This window comes from Chenopodium album, chromosome 23 (assembly GCF_948465745.1).
Source record: "Chenopodium album chromosome 23, dcCheAlbu1.1, whole genome shotgun sequence".
Taxonomy (NCBI): Eukaryota; Viridiplantae; Streptophyta; class Magnoliopsida; order Caryophyllales; family Amaranthaceae; genus Chenopodium; species Chenopodium album.
The window spans coordinates 33,752,392-33,771,467 of record NC_137856.1 but is presented as its reverse complement, the minus strand read 5'-3'; the positions used below and the strand labels follow the sequence as shown (position 1 = coordinate 33,771,467).

Here is a 19,076-nt window from a genome sequence, read left to right as displayed (position 1 = left end):
CTTGTTGGTCTTAACTTAATTTAACTTATTGGTCTTAACTCAATTTAACTTATTCTTGAAATGTATTGAACCAAACTAGATTACTTAAAGAAAATAATTGAACTAGATTGGATTAAACTTATTTGAAATAAATTGAACTTAATATATGAAGCCCCGCGAGATTTTTGGTATCTGAGGATTGAATCGATATTGCTTGGGATATAAAGAATATAAAATTAGTAGGGATATTATTGTAAGTTTGATGTTTATTCTCAATCAATTTCCATCACTAAAAATCAAACAGAAAATTGTCATTATTTTACTGAATTCCCAGTCATAAATTCCCACACTCTAATCCCCAGTCTTCTATAACTATTACCAAACACTCTTGTAATTTTACAAGAAAGCGGCTAGAAACAACTTCTTTACTAGCAAATCCAATCACTTGTTGGTCCTGACTCGACTCCACTCATCACTTGATACGTCCCTCATTTTATGCTTGTGGCTCTCCTAGTTGCTCCACACCCCCTCTCACAATCATCATATACTTTGCTATCCACAATCTTCTAAGATTAAAAACTACACTTGTAATTTCTGATCCTTGAAGCTCAAAACATGGCATCCTCTCTAATGTCAGGGGCTTCCTCCTCTTGCTCTGCCGCCTTCTCCACCAGAACCCACCCTTCTTCTTCTAAATCATGCCCACCCTTTCATCTTCCTCAGGTTTGGTCTTTTTTTTTCTTCTTAATTTCGCAATTTTTGATCATTTGATTCATAAATTATTGTAATTTTCATGTAATTTTAATGGGTATTTCTTGGTTTCTACAGAAAACCAATTTTCATGGACTTTCTTTGCAAGATGCAAAAAGGGTCATTTTCAGTTCACTTGTAGCTGAAAGAATGAACTATTCTCCTAGTGTTAAAAGAGGGCTTGAGATCAAAGCAAGAACAACTGGTGCTTCGAAGTCAATTGAAGTCGAAGTTGATAAACCTTTAGGCCTTACTCTTGGTCAGAAACCTGGTGGTGGAGTTGTCATCACTGTTAGTAATACTTTTATCTCACTCTAATATTCACCATTTTTATTAATTGTTCAGTTATGCCGCTATGATATATGCAGCCCTAAGGACTAACTTAATGCATTACATGTATGTAATAAAATTACGCGTTGTTTGGTGTTATTAATGTTTATGGTATTAAAATGAGTCATCTTTTAATTGTTTGATTTATAATTTTTTAATCTGGTTTGAAATTTTGGGTGTTTTGATGAAAAGTATACAATTGTATTGTTGATGTAGGCAGTAGATGGGGGAGGAAATGCTGCAAAAGCAGGGCTTAAATCAGGTGATCAGGTGATTTATACTAGCAGTTTTTTTGGTGATGAACTTTGGCCTGCTGATAAGCTTGGATTCACTAAAACTGCAATTCAGGCTAAGCCTGATTCTGTTTACTTTGTTGTCAGCAGGTATTTATAGTATGTATCTCTTATTATATGCTCATATTATTTGATTTTGGATTACGAGTTTTTGTGCTGTTAAATATTCGATTTATATGTGAAGAATTATGTGCTAAGCTAGAAATGTGCCATATTTTTGGATACATTGAGTTTTTGTATCGTTGTTGTTATTCTATGTTTTCTTCCTCGAACATCTTGTTTAGCTTAGCATTTGATTGGTTCTAGCCAATTGCGGCTTTTCTATGGGGATGAATAGACTGAATACAAAGCTTATGGTGGTAGGGCGTAATCAACTAGATGTTTAACACAATGACAAATATACCAGTATAAGTATCAAACTGGGAAATCAATAGGTAGCAAAAAGCTAAAATTTTTGTAAAATATTGTTTGATGAAAAGAAAGAAGGTAGATAAAAGCCAAAAAACGACAGAATTACAAGATAGTTTTATAGGAGGGATTTATTACATCTGAGACAAATCCAGGTTTGGGCATCTAAAATAGAGTTTACGTTGTTAAAAATGAACATCTGCAATTATATCTGCCAATATGTAGTCAGTGACTTGCCATCACAACTGAGTTTTATCCAGTTTTTAGGTGGTGGATTCTAGGTAACTTGTATTGAAATCTCAAAACCTGGGAGTTAGATGAGAAACTGATTTTGGAGAAATAGTATTCCTATGCCAGAGTTAGTTTTGCTGAGGGAAACCTCTGTTAGCTTGTGAACATCCTCAACAATAGCTGAGCCTCAGCCATATGCACCAGTTAATGAGATAAGGAGAGGGATTAGATTTGTTAGAAAGTTTTCAGAACACACTGAAAACTTTCCTATGTTTTCTTATTCAAAGTATGTAGTAAGTTTTAATAGCCATACCCAAATAATTCATGTGTCTATTTCGTTCCTACACGTGTTTGCTTAGGAAGGAGCTCCTATAGAAGTAGATAGAAATCAGATAATAGTAATATTTGAGAGCTAAACCGTAAAAATTCTCTTTATGTAATGTATTAGTATTCTCTTTTTGCTCCTGATGCTCTGCATTTTAATGTAGAGGTGCTGATGTTGATGTGAAAAAACTTCCAAAACGTCCTGCTCCTCCACGTTTTGGGCGAAAACTAACTGAGGCACAAAAGGTAAGCATTCATAGAAGCTCTAACAATACTCATTATATAGATTTTTTAAAGCACGTTGTACTTAAATTAGTTTTATTTATTGAGATGCCACTTAACTTGACAGGCCAAAGCAACTCACATATGCCTTGACTGTGGATTCATATACACATTATCAAAACCATTCGACGATCAGGCAAGCTTGTCAATCTGATTTTCATTACCATTACATTTAATTCCAGGCTAACCAGATCTTTAATAACTTGGTCTGAACAACTATTTTGTTTTGCCTGTTTTGCAGCCCGATGATTATGCTTGTCCTCAGTGTAGAGCACCAAAGAAGAGGTTTGCACGCTATGATGTGAACACAGGTAAGGCAGTAGGTGGTGCTTTACCGCCTATTGGTGTCATCATAGGGCTAGTTGCTGGTCTTGCTGGAGTTGGAGCATTATTAGTATACGGTCTTCAGTAACACAAATCTGAAACCTTATTAGTTCACCCATTCTGTATATCTTATGATATTTATGAGAGTGCCATTTGATTGGTAATTGTGATCCATTTGTTATATATGTTGGAGAGTGTATACTATATTACTATGTAAAGGAACCCTAGGCAATTTTCTCCATTGTAAGTGCCAGGATACAAATGTACATCTAATCTGTTTGATTGCAAATGGGAAGAATCTAATCTTATTATGTTACACATTATATCCTTAAGTTGGCGTAAACTCTTTATGTATCGTGTATCAGTCTTAGCTGGGTTGGCCATTGGTGGACAGGACTAAGTTTCCTGATGCCCTGTAGCATGCAGAGGAAATCCGGTGTCAACTGTCAAGTGGACCTCAGGTGGGGAAGGAAGATCCCGGCAGGGATCTGGAGAGGGTAGAAATGGGCCCAAAGTTGGCAAATAAGAAGGTTAGGGCGTATAATCGTTCATGCAACCTTGAATCCAGTGTGATTCCCTTTGGTGGTGTTGTGGTGGTACAGGATAGCAGGAACAAACACAAAGCCCATCAGGAAGATGAAGTCATCACAAAATGGCCCAAGATGGAAATAAAGGCCGGCTACAATAACCAGTACCCTCTGTGCCATGGACAGTCCCACAGAGGGGGAGAACCGGAGAGGGGTCTGGGCTTAGACCACTATGCAGCCAGATAGAATCCATTCAGTACATACACTATAACTTTTGGTCTGGATCAATTAACTCACTCATATACACCGCCTCAAGTAGAGTGGTTCCTAGGAAGTGAAGGCCGTGTCATTTAAAGAAATCCTTGGACGCATGGTTTGTTCTATTCTATCCTGCTACTACTGCTATGTGCTGCCTTTTCTAATCTCTCTTGGAACACATTTAAACCAAAAATTAAGCGAGGGGAACATAATTTTAGACCTATATTATAGACCATGGAAGCCAAATAAATGTGTAGCCTTGTACAAAATGTAACGCCTATAAACAAATAGATAAACTTTATACTTCATACTTTCTATTGGAAAATGATTTTGCCACAGCCTTAATTAATTTTGGCATACCCCTACATGAGAGCACAATTTTCTATGCTCTTCTCAGTTCTCACATAGGGGTGTGCCAAAATCAATTTTCCTTCCTATTGCATTACTTCGGACATGTTGGAGGCATCCTGCAATTCCTGCATAGCAACAAGAGCAATACAATGAGTGGTTTCATCTCCATGTTTGAAAACTAACTTTAGGAAAATGGAATACACACAATAGGTTGTACCTTGACCTTTAGGAATGTATAAGCTGTAAATACAAAACAATTAAGATCAAAATAATATTCTAATTTGTCAAAACCACAATACGTATACACGAACTTAATTGATCGATTGGTTACGTTGAAGATATGGTGTAGCCTGTAAACACATGCATCTACAAGGCTTCTTCTACGTCAGATTAAGTATAGTAGCGCAGTTATGGCAAGTTTCCAGCTTAGTTTTCTATTTATTCAACGGTCTATGAACTGGTTATTGGTTGACGTCAACGATTAAATTTAAATTGAGCAAATTGCTACTTATTATATGTTCTTGTAAATTATATAACCTTATTTACATTCTATAAAATTTATCAAATTGCTATATAAGTAATCAAGTATGTATAAATATGTCATTATAAAATTACATTTGCATGTTACTAAAAGCATTGAAGTATGCATAAGAATTTTATTAATTTTGATTAAATACGTTGCATTGTCAACTCTCAAACCAAGAACGAAATCATTGTTAAGTGACAAATATCTTCTTTTGTAGATACTTTTTGAGATTTATTAATAAGTTTACGTTCTAAAATTATACTCCTTTCGTTTTTGTTTATTTTATTTTCCTACTTCCTTTATTAGGGTGTTCTAGAACATTGTTCATGTCATGACTTTTGTGAGTCAATTCCCTTTTTTAAGCAAATTTATTTGTCTAGTTATTACTCCTCCTTGATCTAATTATTGGACAGAGTAGCATAATAATTATAGGGTTATAATTAATCTATTAGGATTTTTGTATGGAACATTACTTTAATAAGGGTTGTTATTGGACAAGGTTAATAATAAAGAGCTAAAATAATTGCTCAATGATTTTGTAAATGAATATACGGAGTAGTTATGTTAAGAAAATTACATGTATAGTTTCGCGTATGATTTTATTTTTTTTTGTTTCTAATCCCTTTCAATTTTCCTTCTCGTTTAATGATGAATTGCAAGTTTTGCAACCCACTTTAGCCGGACCCTTTTTCACTATTTTAAAAGCATGCAATCGTCAATTAAAACCTGGCATGTTATTGACCTACACTAATTCTGATTCAACACGTTAGATAACCAGGTCTAGTTTCTCACATACTCAGCTCCACCACCCACTTTTTTCAATCCATATCAATATCGATCTTTGTATTCCATTTTAAAGTGTATGTATTTACAAGTGTGTATATACTATAGATTTACAATTGTATGTAATATGTATATGTATATATCAAGAATAAAAATTTATTCTAAAAACCTTATTTACATAATATATCGATCGTTAATTCTTAACCTATTATTTTGTATTCTTACTATGACTACGAAATTCAATATGAAAAGAAAAGAATAATAATACTACATACATAATAGTCTACTAGACGTGAAGCAGCACATAATCAATCGACAGTTCAATAGTCGTATGTATGGAGTGCTTAACTAGGCAGGGCTCGACTGAACATTATTATTATAGTATATTACTTGTACTTCATACAATATAATAAGTTCTGATTTTATAGACATATTATATACATGAAAATAGTTGTATATATAACCTAAGCTTTTCTCTTAACTTACTCAATTAAAGCATAAGAGCAAGATAATAAGAAAAGAAAGAAAGTTATGGAAGGAAAGAACATTGCAGTATGTGTTATTGCTGGTGTTCTTGGTTTAATAGCAGTTGTTATGGGCTTTGTTGCCGAGGCTACCAAAGTTAAGGTAATACTCAATTTGATATAATATAAGTAACGTTTATAAATACTCGTTATGAAATTAAACATGTTCACTTCATTTTTCTTCTTACTTTCACACCAATGGACTGAATTTTATAGGTCATTCTTAATTTTTGAAACTTTTACTTGTAATTTGTAAATATAAATATATAATGTCACTTAGTAGCAAGTACTTATATAGTATCTTATGTAAATTTGATTGAGTTAAGGTAATAATCTAGTAGTTTTTTCAATAAAATTCATTATGTTTAAACTTATACTCGTACTTTATTTGTATTATGTACTCCGTATTAATATACTTCGTATATATAATGTATACTATTGCAGGGTGATCAAGTACTATTTACACAAGATTATGAGGCTGAGGCTTGTTTTTATCCAAAGAGTCCATCGGTTGCACTGGGAATAGTTGCTTCAATAATTCTTTTGATTCAGCAAATACTTATAAGTAGTGCAACTGGCTGTTTTTGTTGCAGACGAAATCCTTGTCCTTCAACTTGCAGTGGCATAACAGCTCTTATTTGCTTTATCTTCTCTTGGTAACTAACTAATCATTACTCGTGTCGTCATGTTAAACTATTATGTACTCCCTCCGTTTATACATTAATCATCTCAAATCGATTTTGTATTGTTTTTTTTATACGACTTAGAATTTTATGGGGAAAAAAAAAAAAAAAGACAAATTGGAAAAAACAAAAAGGATTAGAGAGAATATTATTTTGACTTTTCTGAATGTTAATTACAAATAATGCTATAAAATTTAATATTTTGAAATCACACAAAATCATATAAGTACGAAGTATTTAACTAGATTGATTTACTTGACCTAGAAATGTGGTAATTCATAGAGATTATGATTTCATATGAGAATAAAAACATGCATGCAGGTTGGTATTCATTGGAGCATTTATAATGCTGATCTATGCGTCCATTATCAACACCAGTAAGTTCCTTGAAGATGCGACCAACACTCTCGGCGAGGGCTGCCAAGTTCCAAAGTCCGGCTACTTCATTGGGGCAGGGGTATTGAGCATTATCAGCATCGCCCTCAGCCTCGTCGCTTACATAGTCTTGATTTCTAACGATAAGAGGATTATTCCAAAGGGTGCTGCTGCAAATGTTGCAAATGAGCATGGTGTTGCCACAGCAAAACCACAAATGCCAAGAAATGTGTAAAACATCATTATATGTTTTATCAATTTATGTGATCTTGTGAATTCGGTGTATTAGTAAATGACTTCAAGAATTGATGTATGTCTTCAAAAATTGATGTATTTGTTGTTTAGATGGAATAATAAAGCAAATGTAATCGAAGAATTGATTATCATAAAAACTCTAGTCATTTTGTATCAAAATTGATTATAAAAGTTCGGGCTAGCACGAGCAAGGATTGGAAGTAACTGATCAAAGAGATGGTACTGGTTTTTATCCACTGCATGTTAGATTGTATAAGAAAACATCATTATGATATAGAACTAGGTGAAGTTCCAATAGTCCATTCGCTAACTCCATTCAGTTACAAAATAATGGAGAAATTAGAGTTTGAGCAATCCAGCAGTGTCGGATAAACCTTATGTACAGGCAATGGGCTATTAATCGATTCCCAACAGATTAGACAATCTATAGGAGTCTTTAAGCAAAGCATATAGGCACGGCAAGACCGAAAAGCTACCATCTCTCCCTCAGATCCCATACCCTTTGTAAAATGAGATTTATGGCTGCTGGTTATGTCAAAAAGAAAACCCGGTAATTTCGTCGTCTTCATCTTCATCATCTATCATAGCTTCTTCCTCCTCGCTAGACCTCTCATATTCATCTTCGTCTTCTTCCTCGTCCTCCTCCAACATGCTCTTGCTGCCAGAATCTTTGTCCTTCATACCGGTGCTCAAAACCACTGTTTCTCCTTTAGTCTTCTGCATATCGCTCCTAAGCTTCTCCATGTTCTCTCGCCGCCTATCTTCCTCCAACCGTTGCTTCTCCGCCTTTCTCTTATCCAGATCAGCCCTGTAAAACATCACAATTAATACATTTGTGCAGTCAAAAGTTTTCTATAAGAGGATGAAAATTGTCCGATGTTACTTGTAAGTCTCCATGAATTCTTCAGCACTATCATCAACAGCCTTGAAAAACTCATTCATCCCAGTGCCAGTAAGTGCGGAAACTCCAGCTGATCTTAGATTTTTATAAAATTCATCAAGGACAAGAGACAGGCTTCGAGTCAAGGTTGAAGTGTAGGACTCATCAGACTCAAGGGCTGCATGAAACACCTCAAAATCTTCCATCCACTGCATTAAAAGGCCTAATCAGTTCACTAACCGAAAGCAAGGATCAAAGTTGAGTATAGGATTCTAGGATCATAAAAACATTATCAAATATATGACAATGGAGAATTTTGATCCAGATCTAAAGAGTTGTTGAGTATTACATGAGGTAAGGTCATGCAAGTGATAATAGCTGAATACTACAGAAAACAGTCACATGAGTAAATGCAAAGCACCATGATAACTAGAGGTGGTTATTGGACAGGGCAGCCCAATGATAATAGGGTTAGGGCCAAGCTTATAGGGCTTTTAATGGACAGGGCTATTAATGGACAGGGCTCTTATTGGGTAGGGTCCATATAGGGCCAACATGTTTTTCAAATTTAGTTGATAAAGAAAATACATAATGTAAAAATAATTATATAGATTAATTTGTATTCATATGTATTTAATAATGACTTTGTCCAATATTTATTTTAATTGATATTTTGTAAGCCCGCCCATTGTCGACCCGCATTGGCCAGACCCTATATTGACCCTATAAAATGTGACCCTCTTTGACCCTGACCCACAACCGACCCGCACCGACCCTGACCCGACCCACCCAATAACCAGGTCTAGTGATAACCCAAGAATGTCCAATTTGCAAGAACAAGGCTCATAACATTTGGAAGAAGCTAGATTATACTCTCTCTCCACCCCAGATTAATCGCTCCATTGTTTAGTTGCAAGTAGGAAAATGGAGCAAGACAGATAGTACATTGGGAAACCCTAAATGAAAACTGGAGCAAGTAGATCAGGACAAGGAAATGTCGAAAAGAAAAGCATAAAACATAAACCAAAGAAGTCCCAACAGTGTGAAAAAGTGTTCTAATGCTATAATGTAAGATAGGTAGTAACCAAGGAAATCATCAAAGATTATACCATTATGGTAAATATATAATCTTAACAATTTATCATAAAAAATTATCCTTGATGACAGAAGCTGTTACTATATCAGAGAGAGAGAGAGAGAGAGAGAGAGAGAGAGAGAGAAGAAGAAGAAAGAATGGGGAGCAATCCTAAAGAAAAACAGAGCAAGAAGGGGGGGGGGGGGGGGGGGGGGGGACTTTATCCCACATAGATTCCATCATTCCAAGTCAAAACTAGAAGTCATCCCTTGAGAATCAGGTCACACTATCTCATCCACATTTTCTAAGGACTAGTTATGCAAGCAGACAGCAGGTAAAGTTTTACTTCTCTCGTGCCTTCCAAAATTAAAATAATGCACCAGCAAGGCAGCAAATGCTTCATGAAAATACCTAACTGATGTCCACAATGGTAAAGATTAAAAAAATAATAATGAAAACAAAAGGCACCCAGACCTCTTGCTACTAACCTTAACACACATTAAGAGAAAACACCCATTAGCTCTCTGCTTCAAATAAATGAAAGTGCTAAGTGAACTTAAGTCTCTCCATGCATGCAATCAACATAAATGCCCAAGTTTCCTAGGACTTTTGGCCTTCAACCATAATCGAGGAGTAAAAAAAGAGATTCAAAAGACCTGGTAAACAGGTGTTCGTAAAAGGAACTAACACCATTAAAAAAAAATAAAAAAAAAAAAAGGGTTCAGCAATACAAAAGACCATTGACTCGGTCACATACTCACATGGATACAGAAAACTGCTTATTTATTAGACTTCACGTTTCACACCACGTACCCTTTAAGACAAGGTACTGAATTTTGAATGCAAGTATACAGGAATGGAAAATCCAAAAATAAATTTATGTCAACAAACATGGCGCCATGGAGGTTCAAACAGCAAAGAAGAGACCAATGAATAAAAATATAAAAACAAAAAAAAGAGTAAGGAAAATCAAAACCAACGAGATGCCCTTCAACTCTTAATACCACAGGAGCAATTAAGATGACATTTAAGCAGTTCAATAACAATTTTCTTCAGAAACACACCATCCATATCAAGCATAGTTGAGAAGATGCATTTTTCTTGGACAAGATGCATAATATGAAAAAGATCAATACATTTCTAAGTTACATGCATAAAAAGTAAATGTCTCACAGATCAGTAACTATAAAACTCCTGAATAAAACCTACCTCCAAAGCAAACTGGTGTTGAGCTACATCTGTCTTGTTAAATGCCAATATGAGAGGCAGCCGTGTCTTGTAAAGAATGCTACAAGCGTATAGCATATTACTCATGAACGTGGTTGGATTTGAAGAGCGAGGGGTATCAACTACATAAGCAATCACAGTAGGAAAAGTAGACGCAAATGCTTCTGTAATTATGGCTCCAGAGGCAGACCAAGTAAATATCTCAATCTGCCCAGGTGTGTCCACCAGCACATAATCAAGCTGGTCAGCTCTACGCTCAACAACTGAGATAACCTGAAATTGAAGACACCCTTCATTAGGATGCGCTACAACACAAAATAGCAACAAAATACAGTCATGTAATGTAGCAATCTCGCATGAAAAACAATGAGTAAAGTTGGGGGGGGGGGGGGGGGGTATGGTTGACTGGGTTTTGAAGGTCTAACATGGACTAACATCCATTTAAACGTATGCTCATCAATTATATTTCAACAATTGACGTCAAGGAGGATTGTAAAGATAGCATTCAAAAATTTTAAAATAAATACTTATCAACAAAAGCTTTGATGAATGCAAGAGATGGGCAGTCTGGCCTGTTCACATTTACTTAATTTCAGTTCAGTTTAGCTCCAATCAGTTCAGTTCAGTTCAGTTCCAATCAGTTCAGTTCAGTTCAGTTCAGCTCTTAATTTCCCTCTCACATAAAATATTCATTTCAGTTCAGTTCCAATCAGTTCAGTTCAGCTCCAATCAATTCAGTTCAGTTCAGCTCAGTAAATATGAACAGGCCTTAAATAGGCTCTAAAAGGCAATTCCTAGATTAAGGACCAGGGAGCTTCAGGCTTCACATTAACATTGCTAGCAATAGAAAGCCTAGCTATTGGTTGGGTTGGAGCAGGCTAATAGTTGATCGCCTTCTACTTTTAATAGGCCATGAACTAGATAAGAATCATTCTCAACGATTAGCCATGTTAACAAGCTGGACAAGTTGGACCATGTGGGTATGGACCATTATAGGGAAGAGAAAATAACTAGAGAAGGGATAATGCAAAGACTCCACAACTGAACTAGGTTTCAATATACCTTCTCAGGAATCAATATCTTCTGTTAAAGGATAATTGAGAAAGATGAAATAGGCAGACATCAATGCCAGAACTGTCAATCTGTCATTTGACCTAATATTAACATTGTCCAACAAGAAACCTCTTAAATTGATCCTCTAATTGTGCTTAATTGGCTGCCCTGCGCATCAATCAGGCTTACTGCCTTACTGCCTACATTGCCACAATGCCTTCAAAGTAAAGAACTTCTTGAGAACAGGATAAATGAATTGGATGCATGTAGCCTTACAAAGGAGGTTCTTAGCAATTGGTCCTTAATCTGAGACATATGAGCTGTGTACTTCGGAGTACATCAAAATGAATAAGGAGGATAGAGAAGGCTGATAAGATATTTCAATTTAGACCATGATAATCCAAATTAAAAGAATCATACTCCTAGGTCAGGGATACCATTTAAAATGTGCATGAAAGGAATAGTCAATTTTTTAAATATTAAACTTCTTTTACCCTGTTCATAACTTGCTTCTTCTTGATAGCTTTATTATTATTATTGGTGTGGGCCTACAGTAGGAAGCTTACAATTCAAACAATTTCACAGACAACAGGTTCCTTCTGATTGAGATACAAAGTTTCATGGTCTTCAACAAGATTAATATGACTACTAGATTTAGGAGCAAGGCACACATAATCTCTTTGGAAGAAAATAAGATTCTATGGTATCAATGTTTTTGATCTATCTGCTTTTGATACAATTAAAATTCAACTAGGAATAGATTATCACAGTCACTTATTTTGAAAATTGTTAACAGCAAGAGTTCATATCACAATGACAAGATGCATCTCACGATTCTTGTTCTTCAAGTTGTTCATGCTTAACAATAAAATACATCACAAAAAATCTAATAAATTTTTTACAAGACTAACAAGAGTGTTTTTAAGCTTTACCTCATCAAACTTGGTAGCAAACAGATTCAGTGAAGTTAAAATTCCTCCATTAGGACCTAAGTTGAACTGCTTCATAACTTCCTTGTACTTCACAGTGTCTCTTATATCAATATTTGCCCCGAAAGGAAGGGTCATAACAGCTGGATCGAGATTAATCACATAACCACGACGGTTTGAAGTATGTGTATGTTGAACCAGTTGACGCATAAATGTCGTCTTTCCACTTCCTAATCACAATCGAATATAAACTTAACTCAACCATATTGCAAACATTACACAATAACGTACTAAGATCAATCAAAACTAACATACATCGTAAAATATGGTTATAAATCTTATAACTAAAACCAGTTCGTGCAAAAGCAACATAAATGAATTGTAATAAATAACTAATTGTTCTCCAACGTGTAAGTGAGCTGCTTACTGACCTGCCATTCCAACAACAATAATAACAACAGGCTTTCTCTTGAATTCAGACGACGATGATTCGTCAATCTGCAGTTTCTCCAGTGACTGCATCATTTCATCATTTTCCTTGCCCTATAATTTACATTTCAATCAACAGCTTCTCTACAAATGTGCAAAAATCATAAGTTGTAGTTTTTCACATATAACACAACCAATTTTATACCTTTTCAGTTGAAGAAGACGCCGTTGCCGAGGCATCTTCAGAAGCTGAATCATGCATCTTTGAATCAACTTCCATTAGCTCGTCTCAAATAATCAACTCAATCTGGAAAAAAAAAAAAAAAAAGGCTCGAATCATCAACAAATTAACCTAATTTCCGCAGCTCTTAAAGATAAAATTCAACCGAAATCAGCAATTAGCATGCAAAGAAATTAATTCTCTAATGTTCAACCGAAATTAACCTAATTTCCGCAGTTCTTAAATAAAATTCAACGGAAATTAGCAATTAGCGTGGAAAAAGTTTAAAAATGCAACTTTAATTCTTCAAAATTTCCAATTTTCAACAAAACTAGCTGAAATTCAATTAGATTATCGTTTGGAAAGATGAAATTGATTTCGACAATCATAAATTCAAAAAATGAAACTTAAAAGACCTAAAAATCGGTTTCTAAAATTATACGTAGTATTTGTTTGGGAAATTCAAGAGATTCAAAGCTCGGATTTCACATTTGCTGATTACTTACCAATGAAAATCAACAGTCGTCGAATCAAAGTTCAATAGCAATTTTCTGGCGAATGAGCGAAAATGACAGGTTAGTTTGGAGTACGAGCGAGACCCAATATTTGTAAGTTTCCACAAATAATGAATGAAAAACCCTAAACCCCTCTATTAAAGCAATATGCTTCAAAAAAAAAAAAAAAAAAAAAAAAAAAAAAAAAAAAAAAGCAATATGCAATTAAGCGGAACGGCCTCCTAATTACGGAAATAGGAAAATAGAGTATGATTTTGGCTTTTGCCTATTGGTCAATGGTCCATCCTCGTTAGATTCTAATCCGGTCTGATTTTGTTCAAATTGATTAATGGTCTATTCAAATTTACTAAACTGAACTAATTGGAGCTAAATTGAATTGAATTGTTTGGAACTAAACTTAATAGATTGAAGCTGAACTAAACTGAACTGAAATGAAGTTGGAGTGAACAGGTCCTAAATCCATGACCGAAACTTAGGAATCTGGTCTTTGAACCAAATCAATTGGTCTTGGTCTTGAACCAATGATCAACCCCATCTAGGGTGAGAAGTGGTAATATTATGGTTAAACTTGCTAGAGTTGTTTTATCGGTATGGACTTGGATTACTAAAATTTGTCTTGGCCTTGAACCAATGATCAACCCCATCTAGGGTGAGAAGTGGTAATATTATGGTTAAACTTGCTAGAGTTGTTTTATCGGTATGGACTTGGATTACTAAAAAAAAGTTAAGGGCCTGTTCTCATTAACTGAACTGCACTGAGCTGAATATTTTATAAGAGAAGGAAATTAGGAGTTGAACTGAACTTAACTGAATTTCAGCATATGAGAACAGGCCTTAAGACTTGCTATTCTCATCACTTGCCTATAAGCTTCTCTAATAAACACCCAAAAAAAAATGGTTATATTATACAATTTTTGTTGAGAAATTGATAATTTTTTTTTTTTTATTTTGAACCGTAATTCAATTCAATCCAAACCCAATTTTTATAGGATTTTGAACTAGGTTGAGTTGAAAATTAGTCGAATATTTAGACGGTTTACCTTAAATTAATTCTAGTTTAACTCATTTTTTTGGTACTATGTATATTTATGATGATACCCAATATTTATAATCAAATCTACATTGTTGACTTTTGAGTAACATGACTAACAAGTATTCGTACACGATAATTCTGTACACGTTTGATAGCATACAATGTTGATCATCAATATTTTCAATTATCAAAGAGTGAGAATTTTTTGTACGAAAATATAAAAAATTCCAAGGTATACTATTAGTTAAGAGAAGTGGTTATAGTGTAAAAATAAGTGTTTTTTTTTTCTTTCAATTACTTCATTTTGAACTATAAAATTACATTCAATTGTTCATATTTACAATTCTAGCTAATTAGAATTGTTTTTATGCTAATTATTGCCTTCTATAATCTATATAAATTTTAAATAATTAGAGCCAACACTTTGCAAAGAGCAATTGTAATAAAGCTCAATCGATCTAAGCTTATTAAAAACAAAGTCTTAATAAACAAAGATCGAGCAATGCTCAAACTTCGACTAAGCTCAATTGTAAAGTCTTGGTCTCGATCTTTGTTCATTAAGACTTTAGCTAGTTTAATCTCGGTTTGTACTCATTTGTTTACGATTGAGATTAGATTAAAGTTTTAAAGAACAAAGATCAAATACAAATTACTTGAGCTCGAGCCATGCTCGAACCTCGACTCGACTTGACACCTCGGCTCCTGTACTCTAGACTCTAGTAATACCAAAAAGATTAATAACTCCTTTTTTAAAATTAAAAAAAATTATAAAAATTTATTTCTTTGGATAGAATTGATCTCAAATTCTCATTTGCCAAAAAAAAAAGAAAAAAAAAATAAGAAGAAAAGAGGGGAAAAAAACAGTGCTCAAGAAAAGTAAAAGTAGAAACTTGGATAGTTCAATATTCTCGTTCTCATAAGGCACCAACGAGACCCATCTCACTCTATTTCTCACTCTCTCGCTCGCCGCTGCAATCATTCGCTCCTGCCATTGACGGAGGTTTGCAATTCTCTCTCTTTAATCTATTTTACTACTTTCCTCAATTTTATAATTATCTTACGCATTTTAGGGTTTCAATTCAATCTGTAATTTATTCATGTTGATTTCGATCTGAAACTATCTAGGGTTTTTTGGAATTGGATTGAATCCATTCATAAATCGATTAATTTTACCTGCTCTTGATTAATCTAGAGTGAATCATTAACATTTCTGGGTCGATGATTATTTTGTTGATTACGTTCATTTCGATTTATCTTTTTTGTTGTCATTGATTGAATGCGAATTTAAATGCTTTGATATTTTCAGTGATTGTTATGTTAGTGACCAAAAATTTAGTTTTTTTTCCCCCTTGATTCATAGATTTGGGTATTTTAATTTGTATAGGAATTTGGTCATTATGGGAGATAATAATTCACCACCGAGTGAGAAAAGAGACCCAGAACCTGATGAAAACCCTGAAAGCAAGACGGGTGAAAATAGCATTGAGGCGATAACTAGGAGGGTTCAAGAGTCCCTTGCTATCGAAAACCGACACAAGTTTTGGGAAACCCAGCCTGTTGGGCAATTCAAGGACATTGGAGATTCGAGCTTGCCCGAAGGACCCATCGAGCAGCCTACTGCGGTGTCTGAAGTCAAGCAGGAGCCGTATAAGTTGCCTGCCGATTATGAGTGGATTACTTGTGATTTGGAAACTGATGATATGTGCAGTCAGGTCTACAACCTTTTGACTAACAACTATGTTGAGGATGATGAAAATATGTTTAGGTTCAACTATTCCAAGGAGTTCCTTCAGTGGGCTCTTCGACCACCTGGTCACTTCAAGAGCTGGCATATTGGTGTGCGGGCAACAAAGTCAAAGAAGCTGGTTGCTTTCATTACGGGTGTTCCAGCTAGGATAAGGGTACGTGATGAAGTTGTTACCATGGCTGAGGTTAACTTCTTGTGTGTGCATAAGAGGCTGAGGTCGAAAAGGCTTGCACCTGTTATGATCAAGGAGGTGACTAGAAGGGTTCATCTGGAAAATATATGGCAAGCTGCTTATACTGCTGGTGTAGTTATTCCAACACCCATAGCGACCTGTCAATATTGGCATAGGTCTCTTAACCCAAAGAAGTTGATTGATGTTGGATTCTCTAGGCTTGGCCCAAGAATGACAATGAGCCGCACCATAAGGCTTTATAAGCTACCCGATTCAACAGTAACACCTGGTTTCAGGAAAATGGAGCTTCGTGATGTTCCTGCTGTTACCCGGCTTTTGAGGGGTTATTTGAGCCAGTTCGTCGTGGCTACTGACTTTGATGAAGATGATGTTGAGCATTGGCTTCTTCCCAAAGACAATGTAGTTGATGGTTATGTTGTTGAGAGTCCCTTGACTCATGAGATCACTGATTTCTGCAGCTTTTACACTCTCCCTTCTTCAATTCTTGGCAACCCAAATTACTCAACTCTGAAGGCTGCTTACTCTTACTACAACGTGGCTACAAAAACTCCACTGCTTCAGTTGATGAATGATGCTCTTATCATTGCAAAGTCGAAGGACTATGATGTTTTTAATGCCCTGGATGTTATGGAGAATGAATCATTCCTCAAGGAGCTGAAATTTGGGCCAGGAGATGGAAAGCTTCATTATTATCTGTACAACTATCGCTTAAGGCAACCAATAAAGCCTTCCGAACTTGGACTTGTACTCTTGTAGGTTGAGTTTCCTGGCAATAATTGAGTGGACTTTCAAGATATCCTTGGTAAGACCTCATTTTGCTGAGTTATTGGGACTAGAGATTTTTGAAATGAATTATTGTCTCTTCGTGTTTGATACTCTATTTAAATTTTGTTTCTGTTTACTGATTGAAATTATGGGCAACTTGTTAAATGCTGCAGTTAGAGGCATCAAACTTGTCTTCTATTGCTTTCAAGTTTCAAGTATTGCATCTTCTAATTGTCTGCCACTTAGAAAAGGTCTTTAACCTGTCTAATTGTCATTAAAAGTGTTGAACGACCCCATCCTTTTGATTTATTTGATGATGGCCGGTGCCTGCACTTATTTTGTCAATGCTACTCCAATAGATGATTTTGTTCTTGCCTTTTGTCATTAGCTACAAATCTGATATCTATTTGTTTGAGTTTTCAATTCTTGATACTTCTGAAAATCTTGAAGGGAACTAGAAGGGAAAGTCCATTAATCTGCAGGAAACAGGACAAATTTTTGACTGTTCCAAATTCCCTTGGTTGTTTAAGTGAAAACTTTTAGGTTACCTAGCTTTCCTTCAAGCAAGTTTCACTTTATGTGGAAACTGCATCATCAGCTTCCAACTATTCTAAGGATTTGTATCAGTTACTGAGTGACTGTATAGTGTATACTTGATGTCAATTACGAGTATATATTTCATACAGTAAAGAAACAAGATAATCATATTGACTACCTCCTTTAGCCCTTTGGATACATTTGGCCTGAAGACCTTTTCTGCTGTCATAAGTACAAGTATATGGATTAATAGACAAAATCATGCCTCACTGTTTTTAATGGTTCTGAGAAGTTATAATGGCTAGCCTTGCATAATTTCCACTCTGATCTTTCTATGGGGCTCTATTTTACTCGAGTTTTCTCTTTCTGATTTCCATATCCACTAACCATAATCTATGCTGCACACCGAGCACTTGAGCAGTTTGCCTTATTGTCAAACCAGTTTCACCTCGACTATTGAGTTTTTCTCACAGGCTTTAAAATCTGCTTGGCCCTACTTAAGCTCCTCATAACCTGCTGCTTTGCGACTTTAGCTCGTTGGAAAATTATCTACAAAGGTCCATTATTTCACCATTTCAAGCTTCAGTTTCCTGATTTCAGCACAAAGCTCATCTTTCAATGACAGACAATGAACCATATTGGGTGTATCAATAGTTACTGTGATGAATGCTCGTTGTATGCCTTTTAATTTTTGATGCACGGACTACATATTTTTTCTCTTTACCTAAACTATAGTACAAAATTCTTAATTTTTACTACCAATTTATTCAGTCTCCATAGTCCATACTATGCAACAAGTCATCTTTGATAAGATCTTGCTGAAGGCCTATCGAAAGTGGGCTGCAAGTTCCCGCAGATCTGAGAGATTGCTCATAAAAAATGAATTTAGTTTCTGCATAGCCTTTTCATAATCCTATCTTGGTGTAGAGAAGGCCAGGTATGGTTTTCATGTTCAAATTTCTTAGGCTGAAGACCACTTTTCTTGTGTCTGTCTTAGTCTATTATGACTTATGAGCATGTCAATGAGTTGGTGGCGATGGATATGGATTGACCCATGTTGGTTACCGTCGGGCACTTGGATGGTGTTGAAACCTTGAAACCCATGGTTTCTATATTGGTGATCCATGGATCACATATTGCATCTTCCTCCTATGGAGTGTGGCCCCCTTTCCTATTATACTTTCCTCACTTGGTGAGAATCAAGCATAACTTAACATTTGTAGTTTTCCACATCACTTGTAATGATATCTTTAACTAAAACTTTTCCAAA

At 35.3% G+C, this 19,076-nt stretch overlaps 4 protein-coding genes across 4 annotated transcripts; 3 read left to right on the top strand and 1 right to left on the bottom strand.

The window, feature by feature from the left end:
- Positions 1 to 461: 461 nt before the first annotated feature.
- On the top strand, positions 462 to 3,239 carry LOC145609130 (uncharacterized). Its single transcript, XM_081664684.1, has 6 exons — positions 462 to 702; positions 808 to 1,020; positions 1,276 to 1,442; positions 2,480 to 2,561; positions 2,665 to 2,733; positions 2,839 to 3,239. Exons 1-6 carry the CDS (start codon positions 595 to 597, stop codon positions 3,007 to 3,009), a joined length of 810 nt encoding a protein of 269 aa, XP_081520810.1. The 5' UTR covers positions 462 to 594; the 3' UTR covers positions 3,010 to 3,239.
- A 2,658-nt stretch (positions 3,240 to 5,897) lies between these two features.
- Positions 5,898 to 7,183, top strand: LOC145607429 (uncharacterized). The gene is made up of 3 exons (XM_081663080.1): positions 5,898 to 5,993; positions 6,335 to 6,546; positions 6,895 to 7,183. Exons 1-3 carry the CDS (start codon positions 5,898 to 5,900, stop codon positions 7,181 to 7,183), a joined length of 597 nt encoding a protein of 198 aa, XP_081519206.1.
- Positions 7,184 to 7,534: 351 nt separating this feature from the next.
- LOC145608127 (GPN-loop GTPase QQT2-like) lies at positions 7,535 to 13,652 on the bottom strand. Its single transcript, XM_081663727.1, has 7 exons — positions 13,523 to 13,652; positions 13,002 to 13,103; positions 12,799 to 12,910; positions 12,371 to 12,597; positions 10,368 to 10,658; positions 8,087 to 8,292; positions 7,535 to 8,011 (listed from the first exon to the last, which is right to left on the bottom strand). The coding sequence occupies exons 2-7, from the start codon at positions 13,074 to 13,076 to the stop codon at positions 7,738 to 7,740; spliced, it is 1,185 nt and encodes a 394-aa protein (XP_081519853.1). The 5' UTR covers positions 13,077 to 13,103; positions 13,523 to 13,652; the 3' UTR covers positions 7,535 to 7,737.
- A 1,759-nt stretch (positions 13,653 to 15,411) lies between these two features.
- On the top strand, positions 15,412 to 17,465 carry LOC145607908 (glycylpeptide N-tetradecanoyltransferase 1-like). Its single transcript, XM_081663505.1, has 2 exons — positions 15,412 to 15,564; positions 15,949 to 17,465. The coding sequence occupies exon 2, from the start codon at positions 15,962 to 15,964 to the stop codon at positions 17,258 to 17,260; it is 1,299 nt and encodes a 432-aa protein (XP_081519631.1). The 5' UTR covers positions 15,412 to 15,564; positions 15,949 to 15,961; the 3' UTR covers positions 17,261 to 17,465.
- Positions 17,466 to 19,076: the final 1,611 nt, after the last annotated feature.